The following is a 13,012-nucleotide window of genomic DNA, read 5'->3' as shown; positions in this document are numbered from 1 at the left end:
ATGAATTAACATGAATTCTTCATCGTAAATGAGTATATTTACTTATTTATTTAGTTAAAAAGACAGAATCTGTTGTTGTATAATGTTAATGGATTCCAGGTATTGAAGTTATTTCATCAATCAAATTTGTAGCCCTAATGAATTTTTATGTGTAATAATAATAATATTTCATTTTACATTACATTTTAAACCAGAAATTTAATTGACTTTACATGAAGTCACTTGCATAATTTGTATAATATTTACATGTATGACATGAATTATATAGACAAAGATATTAAGGTCCTATAACATTCATTTCTAGTGCTGACAAATGTAAGAAAGCTAAGCATTTCGCTCTCCTAATGTCAGTTTGTGAAATTCTTGGATCAGCAGAGTAAGTGTAATGAGATAAACAGCATCACAATGGTTGTCACATGACCAGATAGTACTACAGTCTCAACAGATGTTTTGTATTCTCTATACATTGCAATGAGAAGATTCAGAGGAGTTAAGACTATATCGGTAATATTAGGTACATATGAATGCATTGTATGTATCTTTTTGCTGTGTTAATAGGTTACACCTTCCTCCAAAGTGGTGGGAGATTTGGCACAGTTCATGGTCCAGAACAAACTCAGTGCAGCTATGGTGGAGGAGAAGGCAGATGAGTTGTCCTTCCCTGTATCGGTTGTGGAGTATTTCCAGGGCTTCCTAGGTGCCCCTCCAGGTGGATATCCTGAGCCTCTGAGAACAAAGGTATCATTCCACATCAACACAAGTAATTGTAAAATCACCATCAATTATATAATATAGTTACAATTAATCATAACTCAAAACAGTACCAATCAAAAATTTGAACACTTATAACTTGATAATCATGTGTGATTTTCAAATTTGCAAGTAAAATCTGTACATATATCCTCCAAACAATGTACAAGTTGGGTTTGGCTTATTCACTTAACCCCCTTGTTTGTTTTATCATTTATGTGTTTTGGTACAGGACATGATGTTTAACATGATATATTCATTTGAGAACATTTCAGTGAGAAATGGTACGTACATAATCATACTGTAGAATTATTTATTGTTTTCTTAAAGCAATAAGATTTCTCTCCAAATTTTGTTACATAAAGCATTGGATAAGACAGACTTAACCTATGTAACCGTTCTCCATGAAATTACAAAATATATGTTATTAAATGTGTCAATGATGATGAATAAAATGGACTATTTTGTACTGTCAGATTCTGAAAGACAAGGAGAGAATTGAACACAGACCTGGAGAGTCACTGCCTCCCATGGACTTTGATCAACTCAAAACAAATTTGGAGGAGAAGCATGGCAATGCCGTGCGCGATGTGGATGTGATCAGTGCTGCTCTGTACCCGAAAGTCACAGACAAGTTCCTTGAGTTCCGCAGTAAATATGGTCCTGTAGATTGTCTGGACACTAGGATGTTCCTCATTGGTCCCAAGATGGCACAGGAAATAGAGGTGCAGTATATTTATAAATTAGTGTCAACCAACATTATGGAAATCTAGAATATGGAGAATATGTTTAATGTGAAATGACTTGGTAAAGATGGAAAAGTATTGAAGAGCAAGACTCAGTAATTAATGCCCACTGAGTCCTGGCATGTGCTGTTATTATCAATTGTTAGCAGTACATACTGTATATTTATATAGGAATGAAGTAGACTGAAACTGTAAACTCCTGTCAGGGCCCGTATTCATGAAACCATTCTCAAGCTCAAGCATAGATTTTGTGCTCAAGCAAACTTTTTTATAATTCACCTAAATAATATAAAATAATACAAATGTCAAATTTAAACCTTGAATATAGCTTTGACTTGAAGTCCTTTCAAAATTGTTTTTCAATCTTCGGCAAAATCAGCCTTATTTATTAATTTTTAACTTAAACAAGACATAAGACTTGGGCACAAAATTCATGCTTTAGCATGAGACCAGTTTCATGAATGCAGGCCTGGTTTTGAGGGTTGTATCATAAATACTTAAGGGATTTTTTTACTTACTTTACTTTGTTTTCTGAGAGGATGATTTTTAAGATGGTGTGACATTGATTTGCTACAGGTTGACATAGAGAAAGGCAAGACCTTGTCTATTAAGACCTTGGCTGTTGGAGATCTCAACAAACTTGGCCAGAGAGAGGTATTCTTTGAGTTAAATGGACAGCTGCGCTCTGTCATCATCACAGATAGTGAGGCAACAAAGGTAAAACTGTTACAAATTCTTTATAAAGCTTTTCAAATAGATTTATTTCTTCATCCTTCATGAACCATACACATTTGTCTTTAACAAAATTCATTTAATTATCAATTACTTACATGATATATGGGATGGGGAAACCAGCTTAAGTGATTAATCATTATTATGTATTCTGATCTTCATGTACAGGTGTGTAATCACACATCCTCATAGACGAGTTCACCGTTTTTATTCTCTCAAAATCTTGATTATCACTATAGCAACTTTCCCATCACATGTTGATGTATCATCAAACAACTGTTTATTCGGTTTAGCAATATCACAAGTTTGTATATATCAGCAGGTTGTACTGTTTCTTCAGCGGTCATATTCTCAATCTGTTGCAGTGATGGTTTAATAAAATTCTAATGATAATTTACACCAAGGTGATTACAATGCCTTGTCCATTGTAGGAGCTAAGTGTTCATCCAAAGGCACAAAAGGGAGTTAAGGGTTCCATCGGGGCACCAATGCCTGGGACGGTCCTGGAAGTGAAGGTCAAGGAGGGAGACAGGGTCTCCAAGGGTGACCCCATTGTTGTTCTTTCAGCAATGAAAATGGAGATGGTGGTCAATGCACCTGCTGATGGTGTTGTCAAAAGTGTGGCAGTGGCACTCAACACAAAGTTGGAGGGAGACGACCTATTGTTAGAAATGGAGTGTGAGAAAGATTAACGCTTCATTAACATTGAGTCTGCTGATCACATACAACCAGTTCACTAACAACTTCATCAGATACTCTACTACTCTAGAACTGTTTGCGTCTGTATTTGTAAAGTCTAATAGTTTTATTTTCCAGTTTCTCGACTGTGACCTTCCACTATCTGCTTCAACACCTATCAGAAACATCGTTTTAATCAGAATTATTTACTGGGGATTGATTTAAACAAGACGTGACATGAGCCATGATTATTAGTTTACATCAACACTATAATGATGAATTTCACTGCTTTAAGAGTCGCCATTATCATTCTGTAGACACAAACATCTTGGGACCAGTACTACCTAGATTTTTTTTTAATGTGGTTTTTATCAAGGCTCAAAGATATTTTTCTTTTTTTTATATCTTTTTTTTTTCAATCAACCTTTTCTTGAAAGAAAATTGTCATTTCAAGACTTGAAGAAATTGTCATAATGATTGTCAAAACTAATCCCAATGAATTGTTCAGTTATCCGTTTCACAATGTCTTTTCATTGTGTTAAATTTTATTCAAGATGGGTACCCTGGTTATTTACTGAATTTTTGTTAAGAGAGAAGGGTGGCTGGGCAGAAAATTCACCATAGTAAACCAAATATATTCTCGGATATCTACACAACAGCATTCATATTTCACATTGTCATGGGGAAGTGAAGGCCTATATCCATGTTTTACATTGTTGTAGGAAAGTGAAGGCCCATATCCATATTTGACATTGTCATGGGGAAGTGAAGGCCCATATCCATGTTTCACATTGTCATGGGGAAGTGAAGGCCTATATCCATGTTTTACATTGTTGTAGGAAAGTGAAGGCCCATATCCATATTTGACATTGTCATGGGGAAGTGAAGGCCCATATCCATGTTTCACATTGTCAGGGGGAAGTGAAGGCCCATATCCATGTTTCACATTGTCAGGGGGAAGTGAAGGCCCATATCCATGTTTCACATTGTCATGGGGAAGTGAAGGCCCATATCCATGTTTCACATTGTCACGGGGAAGTGAAGGCCAATATCCATGTTTCACATTGTCACGGGGAAGTGAAGGCCCATATCCATGTTTCACATTGTCTTGGGGAAGTGAAGGCCCATATCCATGTTTCACATTGTCACGAGGAAGTGAAGGCCCATATCCATGTTTCACATTGTTGTAATAAAGTGAAGGTCCTTTGGCTTCTGGAAATCCATACCTTTTTATGTCAAAGATTATTTTCTATTTTGAACATTATAGGTCTATGTATGTTTGGATCATTTCTTTTCACAGCATTGTGTGCTTTAGTACTTGAATCAAATTTGGATTTTTCTCAAAATTAATATATGTAATTGAACCGTACAGCCTATAATCCTTTGTCAACAAAGGTGCTGCTTTATATTTTTTGATGATTGTTATATGAACAATAGATTGTGTTAGGAGGTATGTAGATATATTTGTAGTTTTTAAACTACCACATATACATATAAAACGTGCTAATTATTTCATTTGCATTCAATTTCATAATCTACTTTTATTTACATAACATATAAATTCTACATTTCTTGGGCATTTTCTCAAGCTAACGGCATTTGTAGTAGTTATTTTTCTAAACTGTTTTATTTTTTTATACAGATGAAATTGACTGTTGACAACTTCAATGTAACTTCATAAATGCTTTCTTTTAACTATCACTGATCAGCAACAGTAAAGATGTGTACCATACTACATTAGGTGGAGTTTGTTAAAATATTTCCTAAATGATGTATGGAATTTCCATTACAAAATATTGATAATAACCTCGATTATTAAAAATCTAGTCACAGCCATTTCAAAACCTTTGTGGAAATGACTTTACGGGATCAGAATGCCAAAATCTACTGTCAGTAACACTCAACAAATATGAGAATCTCTCACTACAAATGTATGACTTACTGCCATCTATTCTTACTGTCATATTTCTGTATTCACCTGATGCATTTAAATATCAATGTTTAAAAATATTTCTTGAATAGTGTGTGTGATCTAGTTGAAAAATATTTAGTTTGTTATATATTATTAAATTTTTTTTAGACTTACGAATTTTTTACATCTGAGCCTACGAAATGATACGGGTAATAATAAAAAAGGATTCTAGTTTTCTTTGTGTTCACCAGTGCTCAGAACTGTTAACTAGTATGTGTAGTGTATACATATCAATATCACCACTACAGGCAACAGTATTTTCAAAATTATTCTAAAAGATGTATCATTTTTCATTTATATCGGTCCAGACTCAAAAAAAAAAAAAGGCAAAACAGATAAATTAGACCTTATGGTACAGGTCCGAAGGTGTGCAGGTAGTGTTGAGTTCACCAGTTCAGATATACCACAATATGTCTTATTGTCAAAAAATACACTATGTACATCTATATAAAAGATTATACAGCTGGTATGTACTGAACAGGACACTGATTCATTTAAATGTAAAGATAGGATAGGGCATGGGAGTGGGGTTGGGGGATGATTATACAATAGGTAAAGTTGGTGTTCATTTCATAAAGATGGCGAACTGGGACATGGTAATAATGATAATATTTCATGGCACATGAGCTGTTTTTCAATGCTAACTCATTTGAAGTAAGGACCAGACAAAGGAGTTACTTTCTAATATACAGGGGACAGGGCTCTTTATCTTTAATGATGAGAATAAAGGTTTTTTTTAAAAATAACAATGTTATTGTTTTAGAAATGTAAAAAGCATAATATAACTTTGGAAATTAAAGACATATCCAAGGCGAGAGGTGGTTTTGTTTATAACATGTAGATGTCTTCATTTGAAGTATCTTCAGAATTAGTCTCTTATTTTTTAGTATTATTTGCTAAGCAATGTTTCCTGTTGAAATTTAATTTTGTATTTAATCTTTTGAAATGTATAAATGCATAATTTATAAATGTTTTGGTAACAACAGATTGTTTTAGGGTTGGGGTTTGGGGGTTCTGGGTAGTGTGGAAAGACTATTAACTATTTTATCATATACACTTAGATGTCTTTGCCTTCACTTAGAACCTTATTTTGTTATTCAAATATTATAAAGAAAATCAATGTTTCCTTTATTTGAAAAAATAAATAATGGAGAGTTTATTCTTTGAAATGTATAAATGCATAATACTGTAATGAATTGATTTAAAATTTTGATTTTGAATTCTCAAGGTAGGAAATTTTGGAAATTTCACTTTAAATCAGCCAAATTTGAGAATTTTGGTTTGTTGGAATATATCCACATTGTGTTTAATTATGCAATTTTGTTTACTTGAATATGAGTTATTACAATTGCAGCAGAGTTATTTCCCTTCATTGTGCCACCAAACTTATCAACATGCCACATGACTTTGGAGGCAGATCACAAAGCATTACAGTGAAGATATGTGTCTGAACAGAAAACCGTGAACTTCTAAAAGTCATATTATGAAGTACCTGAATGCACTTTAACAGTTAAATTGAAACCAAAAATTTTAAACTGGACTAAAACAGTACTTGATTGAATATTTGTTACTTTGTTGTTATTCTTGATACTCTGCTGATCAGGCATTATCAGCTTAAATCCCCATTTATGAACAGCACCATTTAGTGGTTTGAATTTAGGTGTCATGGTTATTGTTTACATGGTTGCCCCAATGACATGTCTAAAATCACCTCCATCTCCAAAGAGTTCCTAATCACATGAAGTATATTGGTTGTGGATGGACTGCAGAGGTAGTAACATCCTCTGTCAGTAACTTTAATCTCAATGTTTTATAATGCCTCCTTTGCTAGTTTGAGTGTTTACAGAGATGGTTTAATCATATTATATAATAGGAAAACATATAATCAGAAATACTTGATAAAAGCAGGAGAAAAATACGCTCAACATAAAAATGACATTCCATCTACTTAAGAATAACACTATGATAATATCAGTTTATATGTATACCACAAGTTATCTGTAAATGCTAATTTTCCAGCTTTATATCAGTCGCCATGTTACTGTAAATGGAATAGGTTCAGCCACTATGATAATTTCAATAATTATCAATTGTGTTTTAAGTTTTAATTACTTCTTTGATATTTTCTAATGAAACAGTAATAAGTGCTTCTAATTTATTTATTTTTAGTTTTTTTTCTATGCATTTTTCTTTACTCTCCCATACCATATGTACATCATACACATGAATCAAAGTACCATCTTACCATTGGGAGTGTAGGAAGTTGATACTCTATGTTATATGTCAAATGTTACATGGTTCAATCCACAAGTTATTTTGATTCATTAATATATATAGAATAGATAGAATAGTGCTATAGACATGTGTAATAAATCATCTGATATTTTGATAATTGGAAATTGTGTGTGTGTGCTTCCCCAAGTGTTCCCCATATATATAAATACATGTACATACTAAATACTTAATAGACAAGAGGAAAAACAGTCTTTCTCACGAGCCATAGGTAGTTCATTTGACCTACAGTACAGTGTACCATTAATTCATACACATCCTAAATGTGAAGTCTTCCCAGCATAATTGACACAACCACATTTAAGGTCCATTTAAGCCCACATAGAATATATTTATTAAAGTATAACATTCATTTCATTAAGTGCTTTTCTTTATTTTCATTCAGAATTGACATGATACAGGTAAACGTTTTGGACATCTCACCTGATGAAAGTGTTTTGATACATTTGTATTGACTGGATAATATGCTTCAACTCTACCAGGTCAATTGATTATTTTTCAGTCCATACAACAGCATATTCACTAGACAATAAGTCCATAATGATCTATCATTGTATATCATTTTGTTAGGTAACCTATATTTCAGAAAAAAATTACCCCATGTAACTCAATTTTTTTTTGATAAATGTGCTTATTCTCTGATGAATAAGGTAAGTGAAAATAACTTAGATGAAGATTTTTCCTTTATTGTGTCTTTGCTATTTTTAGTAATGGAGTCCTGATTTCTGTAGGTGTTTTCACTTATATAGGTCAAATGTTGCATTGTACATATTATATAGATTAAGGACGAAACAGATTTAAACAGAAAATTTCATTATATTATGAACTTTACCCAGGTAACAGGTCAGTAGAATATCCACAGAGGAACACTGTACAATATATACATTATGGTATCAGGTGTTTGCTGTAGAATTACACCCCAATATTTCTTTCATGATTACTCATTTTGTTACATATATTTATGAAAATATATATATTGGATTTGTTTGTAGATGTTCATGTGACTGTGAGAAAACCCAATTTTTTTTTTCTTGACTTAAAGTACAACCTGTTCTGTGTGTTAATAACAGAGAGACTATCCATGTTATTCTTTGTTATTGCTGATGTTGTTTGTGTTTGCATGTGTCTTGTTTTCTCTTTGATTGAAGCTATGTGTGGAAATATATATAGGAAAAAGTGAACAATGAAATTGAATTGTTTTTGTTTTTGTGTGGTTATTGAAAGACATGTTTGGTTAATCACAGAAGCTATAAAACATTAACCTTTACGTGTGGGAGGAAAGTTACAATGCAGTTAGACATTATAATGGTACTTAATTGACCTTGGAGGATTGGTGACTGTCAACGTTATAAAGAGTAAAGAGTCTTTTATGATCGCCTAGACATATATAGCTTAATGATGGAAAAAGCTAGAAAAACGTGGGAGGAGTATAAGATAATCACTCTGTGATTTTCTGTTGGATCATTCATTCATGAAGCCATGCAAGAGCGAAAGTGTATTAAGTTGTGGATGGCAGGATACACAAGACTGAACCTGGTATCAAGGTTGATGTGCCATAGTAAGGGTGTCCTGTTTATTGTAGTATATTGGGGGCTACATTACCATAGGGGAAGTAAGGATATGGAGGTATATTTCATACCAAAGGGAAGTAAGGATATGGAGGTATATTTCATAGAGGAAGTAAGGATATGGAGGTATATTTCATACCGTAGGGGAAGTAAGGATATGGAGGTATATTTCATAGGGGAAGTAAGGATATGGAGGTATATTTCATACCAAAGGGAAGTAAGGATATGGAGGTATATTTCATAGAGGAAGTAAGGATATGGAGGTATATTTCATACCGTAGGGGAAGTAAGGATATGGAGGTATATTTCATAGGGGAAGTAAGGATATGGAGGTATATTTCATACCGTAGGGGAAGTAAGGATATGGAGATATATTTCATACCATAGGGGAAGTAAGGATATGGAGGTATATTTCATACCGTAGGGGAAGTAAGGATATGGAGGTATATTTCATAGGGGAAGTAAGGATATGGAGGTATATTTCATACCGTAGGGGAAGTAAGGATATGGAGATATATTTCATACCATAGGGGAAGTAAGGATATGGAGGTATATTTCATACCGTAGGGGAAGTAAGGATATGGAGGTATATTTCATAGAGGAAGTAAGGATATGGAGGTATATTTCATACCGTAGGGGAAGTAAGGATATGGAGGTATATTTCCCATAATAAAGATTCCCTGTGTTTAATGATATATAACTTGATAATATACCAGGAGTCCTAGAGATGTAGATTTTTCCATACAAGAGTTTCCCTACATTATAGCTATATATTTTACTGTTGAGTAAGCATGGACATAGATGTAGCATTATAAGCATTCCCTGTACCTTACAGTATACAGCTGGATACTTTACAGTAGAGTACGGAAATTCCTCTTTGGTGGGGATTGCAAGAAGGGATGCTGACAAAGTGCTGTTAATGTTCATTATGGCAGTCACATCAGTGAACAGTTGGTTTTCAAGAAAAAAAATCTTCATTTTCCATCTATTAGATTCAGCTCACCTGTCATACTGAAATGATCCCAAAATGATCCTTCCCAAAAGTTATTTTTGGAGTTGGTCTAAAATCCAATATGGCTGCAATTATCTCCATCTTGAAGATAAAGATATACTTCCTTCATACTGTTATGGTGTTTTATAATTTTTTGATATTTGTGGTCAGATCACTGTAAAAGTTTATGAGCTAGTTGTTATAGGGACTTTTAATATTCACGTATAGTCTCTGGTTAGAGGGTTCAATAAGTGCTTGTCGGTAGTTAAAGAAGTTCCCAGTGGCTTGGGAGATTTAAAGGTTTTCAGGGCTTGTTAAAAAAGTTAGGATTCCGTTACATGTGACTTCTCAGTAACTAAATATAGATAGAATTGTATGTTTTGATTACAGGTTGCCATATGCCGTGAATATGTCACCTTAAGCTGCTGTTACACTTTACAATATTTGCATTGCATATAATGGGCACAGCTGGACAAAAGTGTAGATTTGTGTAAATTATAGATTCTCCATAATGACTGATCGTGTAGGCTTAACAGTGGCAGCAGGTGAGGTCTAGTTTTCTCCAACTCAGGTGGGTGTTTTTTTTTGTTTTTTGTTTTGTTTTTTTTTTTTTTTTTTTTTTTTCATAAAAAATAAACATGAATTCTTCTTTTCCTATTTCCTTTCTTGCTTGAGTGAAATGATCACAAATAGAAAAATACTTCAATGCGGTTTTAAAAAGACAAACACTGAGTCATTTCAGTCATACTATTTTTAAAAAGGGGATACACAAACACTGCTTGTAGTCCATTTATTGATTTATCATTATAGCAGTGGTCAGCATCTCTTTATAACATACATAGAAACAGATATTCCTTAACCAGTATCACTCTAATAAATTACTATAAAGTTCAGGAAACACGGACTTGGAGAAAAGATATACAACATAAAGGTGCTGCTTTCAAAGCCTTTGATATATTATAATAGAACAAATTCAGTGATGCTGGACTTGTGCTGTTTTGATGGACACTGGTACATATGAATCCTAAGACTGATGTTTGAAGGACACTGGTACATCTGAATCCTAAGACTGATATTTGAAGGACACTGGTACATATGAATCCTAAGACTGATGTTTGAAGGACACTGGTACATCTGGATCCTAAGACTGATGTTTGAAGGACTCTGGTACATCTGGATCCTAAGACTGATGTTTGAAGGACACTGGTACATATGAATCCTAAGACTGATGTTTGAAGGACTCTGGTACATCTGGATCCTAAGACTGATGTTTGAAGGACACTGGTACATATGAATCCTAAGACTGATATTTGAAGGACACTGGTACAACTGAATCCTAAGACTGATATTTGAAGGACTCTGGTACATATGAATCCTAAGACATGTTTGAAGGACACTGGTACATCTGGATCCTAAGACTGATGTTTGAAGGACTCTGGTACATATGAATCCTAAGACATGTTTGAAGGACTCTGGTACATATGAATCCTAAGACATGTTTGAAGGACACTGGTACATATGAATCCTAAGACTGATGTTTGAAGGACACTGGTACATCTGAATCCTAAGACTGATGTTTGAAGGACACTGGTACATCTGGATCCTAAGACTGATGTTTGAAGGACACTGGTACATCTGGATCCTAAGACTGATGTTTGAAGGACACTGGTACATTTGGATCCTAAGACTGATGTTTGAAGGACACTGGTACATATGAATCCTAAGACATGTTTGAAGGACACTGGTACATATGAATCCTAAGACTGATGTTTGAAGGACACTGGTACATATGAAGCCTAAGACATGTTTGAAGGACACTGGTACATTTGGATCCTAAGACTGATGTTTGAAGGACTCTGGTACATATGAATCCTAAGACTGATGTTTGAAGGACTCTGGTACATTTGGATCCTAAGACTGATGTTTGAAGGACTCTGGTACATATGAATCCTAAGACTGATGTTTGAAGGACTCTGGTACATATGAATCCTAAGACTGATGTTTGAAGGACACTGGTACATATGAATCCTAAGACTGATGTTTGAAGGACACTGGTACATCTGAATCCTAAGACTGATATTTGAAGGACACTGGTACATATGAATCCTAAGACTGATGTTTGAAGGACACTGGTACATCTGGATCCTAAGACTGATGTTTGAAGGACTCTGGTACATCTGGATCCTAAGACTGATGTTTGAAGGACACTGGTACATATGAATCCTAAGACTGATGTTTGAAGGACTCTGGTACATCTGGATCCTAAGACTGATGTTTGAAGGACACTGGTACATATGAATCCTAAGACTGATATTTGAAGGACACTGGTACAACTGAATCCTAAGACTGATATTTGAAGGACTCTGGTACATATGAATCCTAAGACATGTTTGAAGGACACTGGTACATCTGGATCCTAAGACTGATGTTTGAAGGACTCTGGTACATATGAATCCTAAGACATGTTTGAAGGACTCTGGTACATATGAATCCTAAGACATGTTTGAAGGACACTGGTACATATGAATCCTAAGACTGATGTTTGAAGGACACTGGTACATCTGAATCCTAAGACTGATGTTTGAAGGACACTGGTACATCTGGATCCTAAGACTGATGTTTGAAGGACACTGGTACATCTGGATCCTAAGACTGATGTTTGAAGGACACTGGTACATTTGGATCCTAAGACTGATGTTTGAAGGACACTGGTACATATGAATCCTAAGACATGTTTGAAGGACACTGGTACATATGAATCCTAAGACTGATGTTTGAAGGACACTGGTACATATGAAGCCTAAGACATGTTTGAAGGACACTGGTACATTTGGATCCTAAGACTGATGTTTGAAGGACTCTGGTACATATGAATCCTAAGACTGATGTTTGAAGGACTCTGGTACATTTGGATCCTAAGACTGATGTTTGAAGGACTCTGGTACATATGAATCCTAAGACTGATGTTTGAAGGACTCTGGTACATATGAATCCTAAGACTGATGTTTGAAGGACACTGGTACATATGAATCCTAAGACATGTTTGAAGGACTCTGGTACATCTGGATCCTAAGACTGATGTTTGAAGGACACTGGTACATATGAATCCTAAGACTGATGTTTGAAGGACTCTGGTACATCTGAATCCTAAGACTGATGTTTGAAGGACACTGGTACATCTGGATCCTAAGACTGATGTTTGAAGGACACTGGTACATCTGGATCCTAAGACTGATGTTTGAAGGACACTGGTACATTTGGATCCTAAGACTGATGTTTGAAG

At 34.6% G+C, this 13,012-nt stretch overlaps 1 protein-coding gene across 2 annotated transcripts in view; it reads left to right on the top strand.

Moving 5' to 3' along the window:
- LOC132558796 (pyruvate carboxylase, mitochondrial-like) overlaps positions 1–8,364 on the top strand; it is a 37,833-nt gene extending 29,469 nt beyond the window's left edge. For both annotated transcript variants that reach the window (XM_060223413.1, XM_060223405.1), the window contains 4 exons: positions 559–738; positions 1,227–1,475; positions 2,073–2,213; positions 2,660–8,364. In XM_060223413.1, the coding sequence (XP_060079396.1) occupies positions 559–738; positions 1,227–1,475; positions 2,073–2,213; positions 2,660–2,920 (831 nt within the window). In that variant the 3' untranslated portion in view covers positions 2,921–8,364. The remainder of the gene's footprint in view (positions 1–558; positions 739–1,226; positions 1,476–2,072; positions 2,214–2,659) is intronic.
- The last annotated feature ends 4,648 nt before the right edge of the window (positions 8,365–13,012 follow it).

This window comes from Ylistrum balloti, unplaced genomic scaffold (genome assembly GCF_031769215.1).
Source record: "Ylistrum balloti isolate Yb309-2 unplaced genomic scaffold, AGI_CSIRO_Ybal_v1 Utg369660, whole genome shotgun sequence".
Taxonomy (NCBI): domain Eukaryota; kingdom Metazoa; phylum Mollusca; class Bivalvia; order Pectinida; family Pectinidae; genus Ylistrum; species Ylistrum balloti.
The sequence above is the reverse complement of the archived record's forward strand: the minus strand, read 5'-3'. Positions and strand labels throughout refer to the sequence as shown.